We start from the raw sequence: 22,143 nt of genomic DNA on the forward strand, positions 1-22,143 counted from the left end.
TCAGACTCCAATTATCAAATTAATTTCTCTAAAAAAAAGAAAAAATCTGACAGCAACCTGTCTGGTTGTTCTAGCACATAAATGACCCTGGCTAGATTTTTATGGGGAGTAAAGAGGAAATAGACAATACATGACAGGTTTTCAGTGTGCGTTATGTTGTCCTCTTGCAAAGTGATAGGCAAAATCATACTTGTTTTTACATTTACATCCACATCTATTACACTGGAAAGGGTTTTCATGGCTGTGACATCCCATGTGAATAGTGTGAAGGATACTGTCTGAAAAATACACATCACAGTGCTGGCAGTGGGATAGAAGCTGAGGGTCCTGGAGCAGCAGGGTTGGGACTGGAGCTGGGCTGGCTGTTTCTTAGGCTGGGAATGCTGGTGCGGCCATTTGGTTCGCTGCTGGGCCCTGCCACTGGGCTGAAGTTTCTTTGACAGTGTGGTGGACAAGGATCAGAGGTTGTGGGAGAGAGGCTCTGAGGGATACTGGCTGACACAGCAGAGATGACGGCTTGGGCCTAGGGCTGCCGATTCAGGAAAGGCTTTTCATCTGGGCAGGACACCACATCAGGGGATGCAGGGTTTTGGTTCTCAGGTGGCAAACTGGACAATTGGGCTGCTAGAGCTGAGAGCTGATTTAAAGGTTTGTCCGCTATGAGCTCTTGGGAAACATTTGGGAGACCACCAGTGGGGGTGGCTTTCGCCATCATTTCATAGACATCAGTGTGGTGAGTGGGGATCCCATAGGTGAAATCGTTAAGGTGGTCTGGTTTCTGAACCTCCACGGTGAGTGGACTTACTCTGATTAGCGTTCGTTTGCTATTAGCCCCAACTGCTTGTTTTCTTCTTTAAAACACCCCATCTCTTCTTGCTACCCAAGGAGCACCAGTCCTTTTAATTGGTACCTTTTTATGCTCGCGCCATTGATGACAGGACAGGTTGTTACGGTCACTGCAGTGAAAGGAGCATACATCACGTCTGCATGGTTTTTCTCAGGTATATGAACATATATGGGCTTCCAGGTGACGCTCATAAGTGGATGCAAATGGACGTAGGCGGCACCTTTGAGTTTCTCACCTGTGTGAATTCTAAGGTGCTCGATAAGCCGGGCTGTTGTAGTACCGATGCTTGAGCTTCCCATCAAAGGTCCTTTCAAACCTCTCTACTAACATTGCCGAGTTGTCTTCCAGGGAAACCTCAACAATCAGATCCATTTTGATCACCACCTGTGGCGGCTCCCTGAAGATCCTCTGCTTCTTTGTCCCCTGTAACTGATCCAGAGTCATGTTCACATGATGAGCCAGAGAGTCCCGAAAAGCTTTCACAAGTCCAAAGGCTCTGGTTCGGATTGACTGGTTTCTGAGCTGACCTCGTTTCTCCTTTCCTGCTTCTGTATTCATCTAGACTCTCTTCTCCTGCTGCTGCTATTTGGAGTTTTGAGATCTCAGTCTGTTGATTTTCTTTCATTGTTCAGTGAATTAGTTCCTGGGAGAGTAAAGCATCCACCCACTTTGCCGTCTTCTACCTCTTCCATAGGGTTTTCTATTACTGATGTTTTGAAAATAGAATGCCAGGCCTTTTTTCCCAAGGTAGCTCCTGGTGGACTTGAATCTTCAACTTTTTTTTTTTTAGCAGTCTAATGCTTAACTAATTACACTACCTGGGTTTCCTCCTCCATTTTAAATATCCTATAATTTCTTTAACCAGTTATCTATATTTGAAAATTTAGGTGTGTTTTCAATGTTTTTCTTGGTAGGCATCCTACAATACATATTTATGAGCGTTAATCTGATTATTTCCTCCAGATAATTCCTGGATATGAAATTGCTGGTCCAAAAAGATACACTTTTTGTAAGACTTGATCCATGTTGTTACCTATCTTAAAGAAGAGTACTGCCACGTTTCTTTTGTTCTCTCTAGTCACTATCTTTGAGAGTGCTAGGTTTATTTACACATACTCTGCTGATAATATTCTTTCTAATCTTCTTTTTATAGTTATCTACAGTTTCTGTTGTTTTCTTTATTAATTTTTTTTAAATTTTGTATTGAGATTTTTTAATGAAAGTTTCTGAGAACTTGGATTTCCATTCATTAATAATCTTTACTTTTTACAATTAAAAAAAATTGTTGTAGGATGCTGCTTCCTTGGCATGGATCTTTTGTGTACTTTTGGAAATGAAGCTCATATTTTCCTTTTATCCTATGGCCTTGGGCTGGGGAGTTCCCCCTCAGGGGTGATCCTGACAGCCATTTCCCCTTAGGCCCAGCAGGAGACCCAGAAGGCTGCACTGCGGTACGAGCGGGCTGTGAGCATGCACAACGCTGCCCGGGAGATGGTGTTTGTGGCCGAGCAGGGCGTCATGGCTGACAAGAACCAACTGGACCCTACGTGGCAGGAGATGCTCAACCACGCTACCTGCAAGGTGAGCTGGGGCACCTGCCCTCACGTTTCATGCTGCAGTTTCCACAAACTCCTTTGTTTCTTCTTCATTTCTCTTTTTTTCCCTTTTGCATCCCAATCTTCCTTCAACTATGATTCTGTCTCTCCCAAAACCTATAGCTTGTTGTGTGCCCTGTTTGGCATCTATTACTGCCCATATTGCATTTTCCTTTGACTTAAAATGCTTTCCTGACTGTTTGCAACCTTTGCCTCTTGATGGGTGACTAATAATAAGCTTTTATCTCTGGCAGATGCTTCCCAGTTCTGCTCTCTGTTATATTTATGGTTTTTTTTTAATTCTCTTTTGAAGATGATGTTGTTGTTATGTGCTGTCGAGTCACTTGCGACTCATAGCGACCCTATGTACAACAGCCCTAAACTCCTCTCTGTCCTGTGCCAATCGCACTGTCTCTTACACTCCCATCCCAATTATCCCAGTCACTGAATCAATCCACCTCATAGAGGGCCTTCCTCTCCTGCGCTGTCCCTCCACCCTCCCAAGCATGATGTCCCTCTCCAAGGACCGGTCTCTCCTCACAACATGTCCAAAGTATGTTAGACGGAGCCTCAGAATCCTTGCCTCCAAGGAGCCACCCGGTTTAACCCTTTCCAGGACAAATCTGTTTGTTTTCCTAGCAGTCCATGGTATTCTCAATACTCTTCTCCAGCACCACAGCTCAAAGGCATGAACTCTCCTTCTGTCCTCCCTAGTCAGTGTCCAACTCTCTGATGCATAACAAGCGATTGCAAAGACCATGGCCTGTATCAGGCGCACCCTTAGTCTCCAGAGAGACACCGTTGCTCTTGAGTACTTTAGAGAGGTCCCTAACAGCAGACTTTCCCATCGCGATACGCTTTTTGATTTCCTGACTGCTGGTGCCAAGAGTGTTGACTGTGGAGCCGAGCAAACTGAAGCTGTGAACAATCTCAGTCTCTTCGCCATCCATCCTGACGCTGCCAATTGGTCCAGTGGTGAGAATCTTTGTCTTCTTGACATTGAGCCTCAATCCATACTGGAGGCTGCAGTCCTTGACACTCTGCAGCAGGCGCTTCAGGTCCTCTTCAGTTTCAGCAAGCAGGGTTGTGTCATCTGCATAACGCAGATTGTTGATAAATCGTCCACCAATCTTGACCCCACATTTCTCCTCATAGAGCCCAGCCTCCCGGATAATCTGTTCTGCATATAGGTTGAAAAGGTATGGAGATAGGATGTGTCCCTGGAGTACGTCCTTCCCAATTTTGAACCGTGCAGTGTTCCCTTGCTCTGTTCTGACGACTGCCTCCTGGTCCAAGTATGATGATAGCAAAGTTAAATTTATTGGAGAAGATACGACCATAAAAAAAGTGAGGTGGGTCAGTCCTCCAGAAGTGGAGGACCTGCTCTCTGTTTTATTATGCTTAATTATGACCACTCAAGCATCTGTTTCTAGAACCTTTTCCTGCTTTTGAGTTCCACCATATTCTTTGATTTTTTTTTTCTTCTTTAGTTTTTTCTTCTTTTTAATTGTGATGAAAATATACACATTAAAACATTCATCAGCACAACCTCCACATTTGTAATTCAGTGATGTGGTCACTTTTTTCATGTTGTGCTACTATTCTCACTGTCCTTTTTCAAAATATTCTACGACAAAATATTCTACAATTCTGTGCCCTCAAACAAAAACAAAAACTTTCTTCTTTCCTGATAACCATTAATAATTTCTGGGGTTTTTAATGTATTTGCTTGTTTTGTGTAAATGAGATCATATAATAATTGTCCACCACCTTTTTTTATTCATTGTTGTACATTTTCTTCCTCCCCCCACTAACTCACCTTGTAATGCACCCCTTGTTCCATATGTCTAATTATATATTCCTTTCAGACAGTTCTTCCTCTCATCTGTTCCCATGTAGTTCATTATCTGTCCACTCTTTCCCCATTCTCTCCCCAACTCCCTCTCTTCCAACCCCCATCTGTCCTATTTTGTAATAGCAGTGTTATGCATTATTTGTCCTTATGTGACTGAGATATTTCATTCAGCATAATGTCCTCCAGGCTCCCCCATGTTTTGTAATGTTTTATTAGTTCATTGTTTTTCAATGCTGCATAATACTCTATTGTTTGAATGTACCATAGTTTTTCTATCCACTTATTTGTTGATGGGCACTTGAGTTGCTTGCATCACTTTGCTATTGTGAGTAGCGCAGCAATAAACATGGGTGGGCATACATCTGTTTGAATTGTGGCTCTGGTTTCTTTTATGTATATTAGTAGTAGTAGAATGTCTTGAGAAAGCACTAGACCTCCTTATATAGTGGCTGTACCATTTTACATTCTCACCAGCAGTGAATAAGAGTTCCAATCTCTACACAACCTTATGAGCATTTGTTATTCACTGTCCTCTTGAACTTTGCTGCTGTTGCTGGAAATTGCCCCTTTTCTATCTGTTGTATTTCACTCAGCTTAAACTTAGTATGGTTTAGTCATATTGAGGCATGCATCAGAGCTTCATTTTTCTTTGCGACTAATAGTATTTCATTGAGTGTCTGTGTGTCATTTTGGACAGCTGCTTCTTAGTCTAGGTGTAGGTTTTATGTGAACAAAATTAAGTATTCTGGGATTCCCATTCTTCTCAAGGTAATGCACCTTTTGTTATGGTCCACAGTGAAATGCCTTTACAGAGTCATTAAAACATCTTTTTGATATTCTCTGCTTTTAACATAGATACTTCTTATATCAGCAGTGATATCCTTGGTTGCAGAGTCCTTCTGAATCAAGTTCCCCATTTGATGACCTGTTGTAGCTGTTTTTTGAGTAATCTTCAGCAAGATTTTACTTTGATATTGATGATACACCTCAGCAATTTTTATAGTCTGTTGGCTCACATTTTCTTTTGGGATGGGAACAATTATGGATCTGTTTCAGTAAACTGGCCAGCCAGCCTGTCTTCCAGATTTTTTTGTATAGACTAACAAGCAAGTCCAGGGCTACATCTGTTTGTTGAATCATGTTAATTGGTATTCTGTCAGTTCTTGGGGCTTTATGTTTTGCCAGTGTCTTCAGTACAGCTTGAACTTCTTCCATCATTAACATTTATTTTTGATCATATAATCCTTCCTACATGGTTCTCTATTAAGCCAATTTTTTTTTATTTTATTATTTTTTTTTTGGTATAGGGACCCTGGGTATTCCTTTGATCTCCTTTTTCTAGTTTTATTGTTTTTTAAATTTATTTTGTTTTATACTGATTTACTTACAAAGTTTGTATACATTATTTTTCACACCAGATATTTTGATACTTCCTGCATTGTTCAAGATTTTGCCTGTAAAATCTTTCAGTATTGTTATTGAAGGCTTTAATTTAGTCTTTATTTTTTATGTATTTATTTTTTAGTTTGAGAAATGTTGAGCATGTTCTCTGGCACATATCTCAGACTCAGTCCTGGGACTGGACCCCTTACTATTTCTTTTTAAACTTTCACAGTTCAGCTGTACTGTTAGCTCTTATTATGAACGAGCCTGCACCCAAGAAAAAGAGGTTTGAAGAAAGTTTAGACACCTCCCTTGGAAAAAAGAAATCCCAATGTGATAGCACTCTGAACTCTCCCTTACAGGTTCTTTACATCTGGACAGAAGCTGGACTGGACAGACAGAAAGCTTGATCTTCCATTCAAAGTTGTTTTCAAAAGAAAGAAGAAACCTTAAAACAAGATTATGCATCCATGGATTGTGAAATTCTTAAGTCCTCGAGTGCATTCTGATTTGGGCTGGGGCCAGTATTATTCTAAAACTCCTGTTCATAAGCCTAGCAGCAGGTCAGAAGTTGAATGGCCACAACCTCTTTCTGTCCAAGCGCTAGTCCTTAGAGTCCTCAGTTTTGATGATCTTAACCAGGGTATTACTGCCGCCTTCTGCTCTGGAGAAAACACAGCATGTTGGTTGTTCAGTTAATCTATACCCTTTCTACACATATGAAATACAGTGCCTGTACCGTGATTCATAAACGGCTTCTGTCAGCCAAGGAAATTGATGACCTAATGTGAAGGCCAAATTGTTTGCTTTTCTGGGTGATGCTAATGGAAAAGGTCAGCAAAGCAGTTACATTTGAGCCACTGCATGATACTCAGGAATCTGCTCTCTGGGTCCTAGCGCCTTTGGAGAGGCTCTTCCTTCCCCTTTGAGTGAACTTTTGTCTTGTTGTCAGTGTCAGTTGTACTGTTGTCAAATGTCACCCGACCATGTTGTTGTTAATGTGCTGCTGAGTAGCTTGCGACTCATAGCGACCTGATGTACAACAGCCCTAAACCCTGCTCTGTCCTGTGCCACCTGATTGTCTCTGACACACCTCCCTCCATCACCCCAGTCACTGAGTCAGTCCATCTCATTGAGGGTCTTCCTCTCTTGCACTGTCCTTCACCCTCCCAAGCATGATGTCCCTCTACAAGGACTGGTCCCTTCTTGCAACATGTCCAAAGTATGTCAGACAAAGCTTCAAAATCTTTGCCTACAAGGAGCAGCCCGATTTCACCCTCTCCAGGATGAACTTGCTCATTCTCCTAGCAGTCCATGGTATATTCAGTGTTATTCTCCAGTATCACAGCTCAAAGGCATCTGCCTGACAATCTCAGAGGGGCTGTGCAAGTCAACAAGTGGCTTGTAGATCCTCATGTGGAAACGATCCCAGGTCTTTGCACCTTCCCGATAAGGACTCTTCCTTGTAGTGATTTTCAGAGTCTTGGTAGGCATCCTAACTGGTCCCTTCACCTTCTCCTTTGTGCTTCTGATCAAGTTGGCACACACCTTCTCCAGTGATTTTACGTTGTGGCTGCGTAGGGTAATCCTAATCCAGTGAATGGCCACCTCTGGTTCCACAGGCATCTTTCCTGTGTCCTTAAAAGGCATGGCTGTGGCATGGCTTCCTGACCGACTTGTTCCCCGGGGAGAGCAAACAATGGTCAATAAGGAGCAGGAGTGTAGCTGGGCCACTGCGTCTTCCTCAGCTGATGATTGTCTCTTCCATTTCAGAGATGTCTGCTGGGGCATTTTATTCGGGCATTGCATTGATCACTTTGAGTAGTACTGACATCTTCACTACGTTCAGCCTTTCAGTCCATGAACAAGAGGTATCTTTTCATTTCCCTAGGTTTTCTTTAGTTTCTTTAGTAATGTTTTAGAAATTTTTTTTATGTGTTTTTCACTTTCTTGGTTAAATTTATTCCTAGATACTCTGTTCTTTTTGATGCCACTGTAAAATGGTAACATTTCCTCAATTTCTTTGCTACTTGGTTACTGATGATGTATTGAAACCCAGTTGATTTTTGTGTTAACTTTGATCCTGCCACTTTGCTAAGTTCATTTATTAGTGAACTTCTTAGAGAAGCTCTAATAACATCATATAGAGTCTTCATGGTTTTTTGTATATAGAATCATGGCATCTGCAAAAAGGTGATAGTTTAACTTCCCTCTCTTTTGACGTGTATACTCCTCTCCCCTGACTCTGTCTATATCTTGAATGGTAGTGATGAAAGTGGGCATCCTTGTCTTGTTCTTAATCAGAAAGGTCTCAGCCTTTTTCTCTTGAGTATGATGTGGGTCTTGATTGATAAAGTCTGTTATGTATCCTTTTCCTGGTAGTGTCGTGTGTAGGGACTTAATGCTGCTAACCCAGAGGTTACCCTCCCTGGTGGCTTGAATCCATCAGTGGCTCTGCAGGAGGGAGAAGAGCACTCAGTCCCTTGTGATTTACAGTCTCTAAAAGCCTAATGGAAGATCACCTTCAGTCACCTTTGACTGGACAGCAATGAGCTGTGAGTTTCTTTTCCGAGCTCCCGTGAGAGAGGGTGTTGAAATTGTGTCCTGAAGTGTAGGGTGGAGTTCTGGATTCTCTTCTGCTTGGGATGTGGCGTTATACAGGATCTTGGTTCTGGCTGTATGAGCTCTCTATTCAAGTGTCGCTCCAGGCTGTGCACATTCAAGGTATACAAACATGGAAACCCCATGCAGAGAACTGTTGTGGTTTCCCACAGAGATACTCCTTTTTAATCTTCCCGGGACCCCAACCCTAGGTCTCTCTGGGATGAGAGCTGCTGCAGAAATGCTTGTACACAGACACACATTCCCACGGAAAGGGGTTTGGAAAAGCTCTAGGATCCTTCTCTTGCAAACAGCAAAATTGAATGTGAAGTGGTGTAGGTGTGTAAGAGCACTCAGAACCCTGCGTGGAGCATGCGGGAGAGGTGTGTGAGTGACGTGCAAGGACTCAGGGCCTGGAAGTTTTTACAGGTGCAACAGAGATAGAACAAACATCTTTTAAAAATTTTCGTTTTATATTATTTTGCTTACAAAGTTCATATACATTATGTTTCACACTATTCTTCATTCACATTGTGTATCATACACAGTCATTCCCATTCATTATCTTTAATAAAGTTAACCGCCATTTAATTCTGCCCACCATTACTTGTCTTTTCAGGTCCCAGATCTTTCCTGTGTCCTTTTGTTATTTCACCCCTACCCATCCTTAGTCCACTGTTCCCACCCCTTCCCCCTTTGGATCCTCATTTACTGATTATCCTCTTTTTAGAATAGTGGTCTTGTGCAGTATTTTTCCCTATGAAACTGAGTTAGTTCACTCAGCATAGTGCTCTTCCAGGCTCTCTCAAGTTAGGCAGTGATTTTCAAAATCATTGCTCCTGAGTGCTGCATTGTATTCCATTGTGTGAATGTACTGCAGTTTCTCAATCCATTCTGTTGTGGTTGGACATTTGGGCTGTTTCCATGTTCGTGTGTCGGTGACTAATGCTGTTGTGAACATTGGCGTATAACATTTATGTTTCAGTTCTGATTTCCTTGAGGTATATTCCTAGTAGTAGAACAGCTAGATTATATAGAATTTCTATGTTCAGCTTTTTGAGGAAATGCCAAATTATCTTCTAGAGTGATTGTACCATTTTACAATCCTACCAACAGTGTATGAGAGTTCCTCCCTCCCCACATCCTCTCCAACATTTATTGCTTGCTGCCCTCCTAAACCTTGCCATGGCTACTGGGGTGACATGGTGTCTCATTGTGGTGTTGCTTTGCATCTCTCTGATTGCCAGTGATTTTTAGTATGTCTTTATGTGTCTGTTGGCCATCCCAGTGTCTTCCTCTTTGAAAACTCTATGTCTTTTGCCTATTTTGTAACTGGTTTATTGGTCTTTTTGTTCTGGAGGTTCTGTACTTAGATGTTCTGATGCACAAAGACCAGCTGTTTTCCTCAGCATCTCCAGAGCTCAGGGCTTCAGCTCACTGATGTGTCTTTCCCTTCTTTCTCCTTGATTCTATGTGGACCCAGGTGAATGAGGCAGAAGAGGAGCGGCTGCGTGGCGAGCGAGAGCACCAGCGGGTGACACGGCTGTGCCAGCAGGCCGAGGCTCGGGTCCAGGCTCTGCAGAAGACCCTCCGACGGGCCATCGGCAAGAGCCGCCCCTACTTTGAGCTTAAGGCCCAGTTCAGCCAAATCCTGGAGGTAGTTGAGTGGGGACAGGAGGGAGAGTGGTTAATCAGGAACTGGAAGAAGGGGCCAGGCGGGGAAGTGAGGCAGAGAGGAGGGGAGACACAGTTCTTTCTTTCTTCTGGAGCCACCCTCTTTTTTGAGGTGTGTAAGACTTGTGGTGGGGTATGGTGTTGGCTCCCATACATAGAGTAAAACAACAGGATAAGAGACAGGCTAGAGATTGATGGCAGAGAATGCTGCTGAACAGGGGAAAGTAAGCCGGAAGAAAGGTGAGAACCAGGGACTGGGAAAGAGAGGACAGTGCTGAGTATATACTTACTATGGAATCAGTTTTGACTGTAACAGCCTAGAGCTAGGTCCGATTTTACAGGTTAAAGGCATTGCCTTTTACACTGCCAAGTCCACCCAGGACTTCACATACCAACCACAAGCTTTGGGATCCTCATTGCCACTTCTCTACACATTTGAGGATTCCCCTTACCCACTCAGGTGCATAATTCACTAGACTCAACTACAACTCAGCAGAGTGCTATACCTACAATTATAGTTTGATTACAGCAGAATGATAGATAGACATCAGTACCAACCCAAATAAGAGAAACATAAGATCTGGAAGGCTTCAAAAGGTGAAGTCTCTTCTTTTGGAGTCAGGATGTCATCCTCCCATTACATCAGACCTCGATCGTCAGTCAAGAAAACTTCCCGATCCTCGGTGCCCAGCGTTTTTATTGTGGCTTCACTGTGGACACGTGATTGATTGACTTTTTCTCAGTGAGCTAGCACTCAGTCTCCATCGCTCCTTTTTTTCCTGAGGGCCTGCTATCCTCCCTGGACTGGTAGTGTATTCAGGTGTGGTTAGGAGCCCACCATGAATGACAAAAGCCCCCCCCCCCCCAGTCATTTGGGTAATTCCTGGGGCTTAAAAGAGAACTCTCAGATACAAGCAACAAAAGCCAAAATCCTGGAGTAAGGTTAATTCATCACCCCACACTCAGTTAATGGGGATGGAAGAGAAGCACCAGCAGGTGGGGATGAGGGCCTAGGACAGAGGCACTGGAAGGTACAAGGGTGAGGCCAGGAGAGGAGTGTGTCAGCTGATGGTAGCCCCTACATGCCTCAGTGGCTCATGGGGGACAGTGCAGGAGGGCCGTGGGAGGGTGTATGTGGAAGGAAGTTTTTATGGGTGTGAGAGAGGAAGCTTGTTTATGTCTCAGCACTGAGTTCTGAGCGGGGCTGGTGGGATCTACGTAGCTCCAGGTTCACCTCAGAATGCCCTATCCTCTGCAGGAACACAAGGCCAAGGTGACAGAACTGGATCAGCAGGTGGCCCAGGCCAAGACCTGCTACTCAGTTGCCCTGCGGAACCTGGAACAGATCAGCGAGCAGATTCATGCCCGACGCAGGGGCTTGCCAGCCCACACCTTGGGTCCACGTCGATCCTCCCCTGTTGGGGCTGAGGCTGGCCTGGAAGGCAAAGACGGGGACAGTGGGATTGAGGGTGCCGAGGGTGGGGGGCTGGATGAAGGAGGCAGCTTGGGGCCTGGCCCCGCCCCTGACACGGACACACTAAGTCTGCTGAGCCTGCGCACCGTGGCCTCGGACCTGCAAAAGTGTGACTCGGTTGAACACCTGCGGGGCCTTTCGGACCACGCCAGCTTGGATGACCAGGAGCTGGGGCCCAGAAGTGGGGGGCGCCGAGGAAGCGACGGTGGGGCTCGTGGGGGCCGCCACCAGCGCAGTGTCAGCCTGTAGTCGATGTCTTGAGAACACTGTCCCACTCAGGTGCCCCTCTCCTGGGGCTGGCCCTTCCCCCAAGTCACCTGCAGTGCTTCCCTTTGAGAGGCTGGCTAGGTCTGGAGTGCTCTGTCTGCCGTGGCTTTCTCACAGCGTCCCCCCACCCCCAGGTGGCAGCTCTCACCTTGCCTTACCTCCGAAGTTTCACTTTTGGCTCGCTCTCTTTTCCTGCTGGTTCCTCTCAGTCTAAGGAACTCTGTCTTTCACTTTCATTCTTCTGTCTGATCCTTTCTTCCATTCCTCTGGCTTTCCTCAGCCGTGGAACTTGATCTTGAAGGTGTAGGGAAGTCTGTTAAGAGAAGTGGGTGAAGTAGGGCTGAGTCCTGTTCTAGCTGCCCCCAGTCTGAGTGACTAGATGGGTCCCTCACATTGTCTCCCCACCTCAGGCAACCCTGGTGACACTAAAGAGCCCTCTTGGAAACCCTGCATTTATGTCTTCCCACACTGCCCAGAGTATAACTCCTAAGACAGACTCCTCCCTTGAAAACACTATCCTTCTGTTCAGTGTTAGCCTCATGACTCTAGCGGCTCTGGTACATGTACCCCAAAGCAGGACTTACAGGGTAACTGTCAGGAAAGAGGAAACCCAAGCCCAGAATCAGTGTAGTGAACACTAAGTCCAAGCTGGCTGGCTCTATTCACGTTTCACCAGTCAGACTGGGTCCCTTCAGATTGCAAAGGTGCTATTGGGAGTGGGTGTGAGGATTTAATTATGTCCTGATGATGGAGGCCCCCACCATTCCTGGTCCTCATCCCCTTGCGGAGGAGTGAGGTTTACCTTTCCTGGGTAGAGCAGCTGAACTGAATTTCAGCACGCTTCTGCAGGGTGACATAGGGATTTTGGTGCTCAATTGTTCTCGCTGGCTCTTCCTCATACCAAACAATTTTTTCCCTCCAGGATTCCTTGGGGAGTGTTCAAGTACGGCTACCCAGCCTCCTATGTCCCCTGCTGAAGGGATGCAGAGTCCTGGGTCCTGACCCTCTACAGACAGCCCTCAGTGCCTTGTGCTGCTCCCAGGCTGCAGGGAGAGGTGTGAGAACCACACCGGGATGGGAGTGCCTTGGGAGAGCCAGGCTTTCTCTTGTTTGACCCCGGTGTGAGAGCGGGGCTCTGCACAGGTGTATGTTGGTCTGTCCTGTTCCTCCACGTGGAGGGCACCTTCATAACGAGTGTCTCCATGTCCTCTGGTTCAAGGAGAACGGTCATAATGAGAACCACAGGTTTGAGGTGGCCTTTGAGTGGAGAGGGGCAAGGGAACAAGGACAAGAGTGTATGTGCGCGTGCTTGCATGTGCAGGTGTGTGGGCGAGATGGTCTACTGCTGGTTTTATTTAAATAAAATAGTTTATGTAACAGTAATGTTTACTGTCCCTGTCAGAATTGAGGATGAGGTAGGTGGAGAAAAGCAAAGAGGGCTCTTGAGTCTTTTGGGAGTCATCATCTGAACCCAGAGTTGCAGGATAAACTGGAGGGAAGCAGGCTAGGGTAGGTGGGAGACATTCCAGGTGGAGAGGTGGGTGGTTGCACTTCCGTGGCCAGGCATCCTTCAGATGATGGCAGGTGACATGGATAAATGGTGCTGGTGATGGGCTCACGGGCACAAAGAGGAGGATGCAGGGTCAGGGTGAGTAATGTCAAATCATGGAAGTCCAGGGGGAGAGATGGTGCTGGAAGAGGTGGGATTCTGTATGTGCCACAGTGCCTCAGTGTGAGCCTGAAAGAAAAGGGAGTGCTAGATTGGTAAAGTATAAATAATGTCCAGTTCACTTTCCAATAAATGGTGGGGATTTTGGGTCCATAGAACGTCCAGCACATAAAATGAAAATTAGTCATTGTCTACCCAAAATTCACACAGCACTGTATATAGGTGACTTCCAAATTGGGCTTGACCCGATTGATGGAGAGGGTGGAATTGAATTCTTTTGGACTCGTGGTTGGAGATAACTTTGAAATATGGTGAAATCTGGTCTGGAGATGAGAAGATGAGAATTTAAATAGCTGAATAGATAGGGAGCAGAAGGTTTTGTGCTGAGCTGTGAGGTAATACCAGCATCCAGAGCCAGATGAAGGTGTGGTCAAGGAGCTCTCTAGGAGAAGGTGAAGGACCTTGTTTGGAGAGTGCCAATGGAGCTGAAAGATGGGTGCAGGTTTAAAACTGGAGTAACATGAGGACAAGGCAGTGATGATGACCCAAACTTGATCAATGTCCCTGAAGAGGTGGCAGTCAATGCCAAACATGAGTGGGGCCCTCACTTTGTGCTTAAATATGATCTAGCTCAAAGAACTGAAGAGCAAATTCAAACCTCGAATTGCTATAATTAAGGATGCTTTAGGCAGAATTTTAAATGATCCAGGATGTATTAAAAGAAGATGGAAAGAGTATACAGAGTCACTATAAAGGAATTGGCAGATGCAGAAGAATTTCAGGAAACAACATATGAGCAAGAGCCTATGGTGATGAAGAAGTTCAAGCTGCTTTGAAGGAAATAAAAGAAAAAAAAATAAAGCCCCAGGAATAGATAGTATACCAGTTGACGTATTTCAACTAACTGCTCTGGACGTGCTCACCAAGTTGTGCCAAGAAATCTGGAGAACAACTACTTGGCCAACTGACTGGAAGAGACCTAGATTTGTTCCCATTCCAAAGAGAGTTGACCCAACAGAATATGGAAATTATCGAACAATATCATTGGTATATACAAGCAAGATGCTGCTGAAAATTATCCAAAAACGACTAAATAGCACATCAGCTCAGAACTGCCAGAACTGCAGGCTGGGTTTAGAAGGGGTTGTGGTACTAGGGACATTGTAGCTAATGTTAGATGGAGCTTGACTAAAAGCAGGGAATACCAGAGAAATGTCTGTGTTTCATTGACTATGCCAAGGCATTTGACTGTATGGATCATAACAAACTGTGGCTGACTCTGAGAAGAATGAGAATCCCAGAACATTTGATTGTGCAAATGTGAAACCTATACTTGGACCAAGAGGCAGTTGTCAGAACAGAGCAAGGAAATAGTGCATGGTTCAAAATTGGGAAAAGTGTATGCCAGGGATGTGTCCTATCTCCATATCTTTTCAACCTGTTGGCAGAACAGATTATCCGAGAGTCTGGGCTCTATGAGGAGAAGTGTGGCATCAGGATTGGTGGAATATCTATTAACAATCTGCATTATGCAGTTGACACAACTATGTTTGCTAAAATTGAGGAGGATCTGAAGTGCTTGCTGCAGAGGGTCAAGGACTGCAGCCTTCAATATGAATTAAGGCTCAGTATCAAGAAGACAAACATTCTCACCACTGGGCCAATTGGCAGCATCAGGATGGATGGTGAAGAGATTGTGATTGTTCACAGCTTTAGTTTGCTTGGCTCCACAGTCAACACCCTTGGCAACAGCAGCCAGGAAATTAAAAGACATACTGTGATGGGGAAGTCTGCTGTTAGGGACCTCTCCAAAGTACTGAAGAGCAATGGTGTCACTCTGGAGACTAAGGTGTGCCTGATAAGAGGTCATAGTCTTTGCAATCACTATGCTTCAGAGAGCTGGAAAATGACTAGGGAGGATAGAAGGAGAATTGATGCCTTTGAGCTGTGATGGTGGAGAAGAGTATTGAGGGTACCATGGACTGCTAAAAGGACAAACAGATTCATTCTGGGCTGCTCCTTGGAGGCAAGGGTTCTGAGGCTTCATCTGACATACTGTAGACATGTTGCAAGGAGGGACAGGTCCTTGGAGAGGGACATCATGCTTGGGAGGGTGGAGGGATAACACAGGAGGGGAAGACCCTCTATGAGGTGGATTGATTCAGTGACTGGGGTAATGTGGGTAGGTGTGTCAGACACAGTGTGATTGGCACAGGACAGAGCAGGGTTTAGGGCCGTTGTACATAGGGTTGCTATGAACGGCACATAACAACAACAATCAGAGGGGGCTTCCCTGACCTGGTTTCTGAACTTAATTCTGAAATACAGATATGTGCTTTAATATGAGAAATACAGAATATTGCTTGTTTACTAAAAAGGCAGCTGCAAGTGTGCATGGCTTTGTGCCAATGTGAGGATCAGCCACCTTAGGCAGCATAGGACCTGTGAATCTTCTGAAATGGAGAAGTCCCAGAAAACGGGCTGAGGTCTGCCTACCTCCTCTTTTCCTTACAAAGTAACTTACTAGATATGTCACCCCTCTGTGGGCCATAGATGAGTGGGGAGAGGTCATGGGTGAGTTAAAGCCAATGGAGCTTCCCACTTGTGGAAGAGCAAACTGTGGCAAAACATTCCAGTAATTGATTAATGGGCTTAATAATTGTGGCTTACACATCTCCTCACTTAACAACCTGGCATAGGTAATTCCACCCGTTTACAGATGAGGAAGCAGTGGTCTAGCCTCAAAATAGTGGAGCTTGGCTTCAATTCAGGCTCCTGGACTTGAATCCAGATTAGAGGCCCTTCAGTGAAAAGAATGGGAGGTGAGGACATGGTGACAGTGGGTGGAGCCACCTATTAGTAAGGTTACTGGGAAGAGAAACAAGTACAGCAGGAAGGTTACGATGAGCACGAGATGGTGTAGGTGGCACCTCACCCTTGTTCTGTATGGTGCTGGCTAACTTCACAGGCCCTGTACTATGTTGCTCACATGTGGAGCTGGGGCTGCCACTGTAGTCGACCTAACACTGCACACATCTGTTGCCTAAAAGAGCTCAGAAAATGTGCTTTTACTTTTCCCAGTTTGAATCTTTGCCAGGCAACTGTACCATTACTGAGTCTAGGAGGTCAGATTCTGAGGCAGTCTCAGGAACAAATGCCCAATACACTGAGGAGACTCCTCTATTTCTCCATTTTAAATGGGTTTAATAATTGTGTTTCGTATGATCATTTTGCCTAATAATGGGGAAATCTACGTGTGCTGAGCACAGATGTTTGGTGATGTTTGGTGACATCGTGAGCCTATGAACAAAAAAGCGCCATCCTGGTGATCTCCACCATACTCGAGCCTGTTGTTGCAGTCCCTGGGACCGTCTTATCTCATTGAAGGTCTTTCTTTTGCTGAACCTCTGATTTTCCAAGCGTGATATCTTTTCCCAAGGAATGGTGCTTTCTCAGAACATGTCCAAAGTATGTGAAACAAAGTTTCACCATCCTTGTGCCCTTGGATTCTAGGGGCAATTAAAAAAAATTATTATTAATTTCAATGAAAATTTACAGAGACTTTGTATTTCCATTCATTCATTGTTGCACTTTTCTCCCCTCCCAACCCTCCCCCTTCCTGTACCCTACCCTCTTTGAAAAGTAAAAGAATAATTCTTTCATTCTTTTACAATCCCTCCCCCCAGATCCACTCCACTATGCAGCCTTCGCTCTGGACTCCCATCATGACAAAAATACCTAGTCACATATCCCTTTTCTCCCTCATCTGTTTCAGTATAATATACATAATTAAATTCATCTTTCTCAGTCTCCTCCAAGCCCCGAGGTCAGTCCTGTTTTACAACAGTGGCACCATGCAGTATTTGTCCTTTTGTAACTGAGATACTTCACTCAGCATAATGTCCTCCAGGGTCACCCATTTTGAATAATATTGCATGAGTTCCTTGTTTTTTCAATGCAGCGTAGTAGTCCATCGTGTGAATATACTACAGCTTCTCTATCCATTCACTTGCTCATGGGCACTTAGGTTGTTTCCAACCCCTTGCTATAGCCATGATAAACATGGGTGTGTATATATCTGCATGAATGTCAGTTATGGTCTCTTTGGGGTACATTCCCAGTAGTGGAATTGCTGGGTCAAATGGTATCTCTATTTGCAGCTTTTTGAGAAAGCGCCATACCGCCTTCCACAGTAGTTGCACCATTTTACACTTCCACTAACAGTGAATAAGGGTTTCAGTTTCTCCACAACCTCGCCAGCATTTGTTGCTTGCTGTTCTGTTAAATTTTGCTATTCTGTCTGGGGTGAGATGGTATCTCATAGTTGTTTTGTAGGGGCAATTTTTTATGTCCTCAGAGGTTTTAGGATACCGTGAATTTTACCTGAAAATTAGACTTTTTCTTGTACTGGCCACAGTACAAGGGGCTGTATAAAGACTTCACTGCTGCTTAAGGTTTCTTGTGGATCGGGGCAGGTAAGGTGATGGCTGGAAGGTGGATTCTCTGACTGTCGTGGTTATATTATGTCGACAGAGGGCAGCAGAGAGCTGTTCATAAGAGAATTGGGTCGGCTGTTTACAAATTGTACATTGGTTTGCATACAAAATCGGTGTACATTGTCTTTCACACATTCCTTCATTCGTTGTGATTCATATGATAATTCACACGCATTGTGTTTTATAAAATTAATCACCATTGATCTATGCCCACTATTACTACATTGTCATTTCAGCTCCTCATTGGATTCTTCCTAATTCCTTCACCTCTTCTCTCTGCCCACCAAGCGCTGCCATCCCAGTGACTTAACCCCTCTCTCAACACTCTACTGCTTTTTTCCCTTCCCCTCCCTCCTTTGGACTTATATACACATTTTACTAGTTACCCTTCTGTTTACAATAATGATCTTATACAGTATTTATCCTTATGAGACTGAGTTCACTCAGCATATGTGGTCTACTTTCTGATGAAAGAAAGTTGGTCTCATTTGTTCTCCAGGGCTGTGAGAAGAGCCTGAGAAATGACTCCTGTGGGTGAAAGCAAATTAAACCCAAACTTGAAGCTGATTCCCTCTCATGGAAGCTTTCCATCGTGTTTCTGAAGCTGTGAATTTAAATGGGAGCAGGTTGCTCATATTTCTTCCATTAAGCTGCTGGTGGATTAAAACCGTTACCCTTCCATCTGGCTGCCCAACATATAACCCACTATGTCACCAGTGTTGCTTCGTGAGGGTGAGGTGGAGTGACATTATCAGAGTGGGACCCTCTTTGTTGTTGTCCTGAGCCTCTTGGATCTGGAGTGTCCTTGTAATTGTCAGCTGTAAGTGAGAGCTGGGCCAGGTCTTTGAGGTGTAGCTAGTCTGGGGAATTCCCTCATGACTTCCTTTTGTGCTAGAGATGTTTGTTGCCAGCTGATGCTCTGTTCTCAGAGTTCACCTATTTCCTTATCCTCCCTCCTCTCCTGCCCTTCTGCCTTCCCCTAGCCACATTCCATATCCCACTCCTTATAAAAATGACTGGTTTCCCTCCAGCCACACCTTCTCACCATTCCAGAGCACAACTCATCGTACTATGTCCTGTGGCAAAGGTGAGCCCTAGAGACTAATTCTGTGGCTGGAAAAATGGATGCATTTTAGCGAATTAAACACCAGGAACTTTCAGGATGCAAAAAAGTGTAGAGGTTGTTAGGAACATTGTGATGTGCACAGGTGATCAGGGCAATAAAAATAAGACTAAAGGGCTGTAATCAAGGTTCTAGGGGCCTGGGGAAAAGAGCTAGACTTCCAGCAGGGCTCTGTTCTCTGAGGGTTCCAGGTTGTGCCTGGTTTCTGCCTGGCAAAAAGGTGTCTGGAATCTTCCCTCATCATTCAGATCTTCCTGTTCCCAAGCTTCATTCCTCTGAAATTTCCACTCTCCACCAAACATCTGTCCCAACTGACTTCTTTATGGCAGTGTTCCCCTCAAATTGTTAAACTTCCGACCGGTGGTTTAAGGCTTGACTTATGTTCCCTTTCCCCGCCTCCTTTTTCTATTCTTCCCCAGTTTTCTTTCTTTTTCACAAAGGGTCTCAATTTTGTGTGTGTACTAAAAGATTCATTTTTTGGGGGGTAGATTTTTAACCAATGGCATTCCAACCCAGTTCAATTTAGTCTCCCCCTGACCTAAGCTGAAGTATTGTTTATTGCTTCATAAGCATATGAATCTTGGACAATGAATAAAGAATACCAAAGAATTGATGCCCTTGAATTATGCTGTTGGCAAAGAATATTAATTATACCATGAATGGCTGAAAGAACAAACAAATCTGTCTTGGAAGGAGTGCAGCCTATGCACTTGTTAGAACGAAGGATGGTGAGATTTTGTCCTCCATACTTTGGACTTACTAGGGAAGGCCAGTCCTTCATTGGAAAAGGGTATCATGCTTGGAAAAGTAGATAGCAAAGGAGAGGAATTTCTTCAATGATTTGGATCGACAGGTACTGCAACATGGGTTTAAGCCCCATGGAGATCGTAAGGGTGCAGAACTGGGTGAGATTTCAGTCTGTTGTGCGTAGGGTTTGAGCCTGACTTGAACGTACTTAACAACAGTTCACTCGGGACTTTCTTGACTTATTGCAGAACTGGCCCACAGTTGAAGACAAATGTCCTATTAGTCCTAAGATTCTTGGAAAGACTAAGAGTTACTCCCAACTCCATCTCACCTAATACGTTCAGGAGACATAAGTGAAGTGACTAATGTGATTTGTGATCTCAATCTAGAAACTCTCTTGTTTTATTGTGATTTGAGTAAAAGTTTAGAACGCTAATTCAATATTAATACATTTTTTTTTAAATTTTATTTCCTTTGTCATGTGCTGTCAGATCAGATCAACTGGCACAAGAGGAGATTTCCTGTCCTCCAGCAGGGCATCTGGTGGATTCAAACCATGTGCCTTAAGGGTTGCAGCACAGCTTCTTTGCCACTAGGCCACCAGAGCGCCCTCATATTTTGTTGTTTTATTAAGTGAAAGTACTCCTGAGGGTGAAAGTAGGCAGGCAGAAGCCGGCATTGTCCCAGTTGAGCCAAGATGTCTGGTTCAAGTATTCGGTGGTGTGGACTGGGTAGAGAACTGAAGTACTGAAAGCACTAGGCCACACTGTTGACCTGCCTTTTGTGAGGTCTGTGTGCACATGAATGAGCGAGTTCACTGAACGTCGGTATTCTAGTCTGGAAAAAGAAGCCAAGTTTGGTGGAATCTCTAGAGAGCTCTGATAGGCAGTTCGAATCCACCAGCTGCTCGGGAGGAGGATGAGGGAGTCTCATCCTGTGCAATTTACTGCATCTGAAAGCCTTTTGGAGCCTCAGATATGAGTTAGTTCCAACTTGACAGTATATAACAACTACAACGTTAGCTAATTGTTAGCTAATTAATGTGCAGTTGGTGGCAAGATATGTGAGAGGACCTGAGTTGACAAAATCTAGGCTTAGTTGGTAGCTTGAACCATATAGCACATGAGATGGTGAATGTGTCTGCAGAGATGCTTTAGAGTTAGAGAACTCTGAGGCCAGAGTTGGTTAATGCTCGGCCCAAAGGCAGTCAAGGGTGGGTTTTTTTCCTATCTTAAAGAGAAATTCCCTCTCTTTAAGGAAACCTATCCTATCTTCATGGCCTTTCTTAGTGCGTCAGTCCTTCCAATGGGGCAGACTTGGGGGTGAGGAAGGAACTATGACCAAGGAACGGGGTGGGGGGGGTACCAGACTATGAATCTCCATCCAGAAGGCATTCATTCACCACAGAGTGTAGCTGCTAATCCAACTGACTCAGAACTGACCCTCCAGCAGGTTTTTCGAGGGTGTTTCTCATACAGGAGGAGATGGCCACTTTCTTCAGAGAAAAAAAACACACACACAAAAAAATCATAAAAACAGGAACTCTCTGTAATAGAGAAACCACAAAACCTGATTGGAGAGAGTTAAGAAAGTGAGGAGGAAGAAAGATATGAAGCGAAATGAACTCAGCTGTTTCCCCATTTAGGAAAGAGTAACAATCAAGGACAGTATAGGGTCACGGAGTTTGGCATGAAAGAAGATAAATACACTTTATCAGTTGTTGTTTTATTTCAAATGCCTTTTCAAAGTCACTCTTTGAGGTCTGCTTGACATTTCTGTGGTAACCTAGTAGCTCTTTGAGGTCTGTGTTACCACTGGAGGTATAAAGTTCTTTCCATGCTCAAAAGAAGGCATTTCAGATGTACCAGCAGTGGAACTGAAATTCTCACAGAAACTTAGATTGGGAGAAGGAGGAGAGGAGATAATGGAGGAACTTACTGGCTGGAGGCTCATGAAGTTTGTTTGGATTCTCAGAGGCTGCCTCACACACATGCGAACACATCTTGCACCATTTCACCTTGGATAATCTGTTGTGATTTTAAAATCTCAACCTCCTTTGAGGGAGGCCAGAAACCTTCCTTCCTGGATGCCAGAGGTGGTACTGTTGACAGTCCCCACTCCTGTCTGGCCTTCCATCAACAACCTCTGCTCCTTTCACCTGATCTTCCATTCCTTTCCCTTGTGAGCTCACTCTCTCACAGAGCCACTCATAGCCAATCTATCAGTGTGCTTTCAGAGGCTGTAAATTGTACAGGAGGAGATTGTTCGTATTTCTCCTGAGGAGCCACTGGTAGAGTCAAACCTCTACAGAAGCAGCGCCATTGGATTAGCAGCTCGACTTCTATGGCCTGCACGGGTCACAAACCTCTCCTGCTCCTTCAGGTTGCATCTGAGCAGGAGGGATCCTTGACT

At 44.6% G+C, this 22,143-nt stretch overlaps 1 protein-coding gene and 1 pseudogene across 1 annotated transcript in view; one reads left to right on the forward strand and one right to left on the reverse strand.

Moving 5' to 3' along the window:
- The window catches only part of SH3BP5L (SH3-binding domain protein 5-like), a 36,546-nt gene extending 24,868 nt beyond the window's left edge, over nucleotides 1-11,678 (forward strand). Inside the window, exons 5-7 of the mRNA XM_006893895.1 lie at nucleotides 2,267-2,428; nucleotides 9,765-9,938; nucleotides 11,214-11,678. Of these exons, the coding sequence (XP_006893957.1) occupies nucleotides 2,267-2,428; nucleotides 9,765-9,938; nucleotides 11,214-11,678 (801 nt within the window). The remainder of the gene's footprint in view (nucleotides 1-2,266; nucleotides 2,429-9,764; nucleotides 9,939-11,213) is intronic.
- On the reverse strand, nucleotides 142-1,539 carry LOC102876768 (annotated as a pseudogene).
- Nucleotides 11,679-22,143: the final 10,465 nt, after the last annotated feature.

Source organism: Elephantulus edwardii, unplaced genomic scaffold (genome assembly GCF_000299155.1).
Source record: "Elephantulus edwardii isolate Elephantulus edwardi_28Jun2011 unplaced genomic scaffold, EleEdw1.0 scaffold00133, whole genome shotgun sequence".
NCBI lineage: Eukaryota > Metazoa > Chordata > Mammalia > Macroscelidea > Macroscelididae > Elephantulus > Elephantulus edwardii.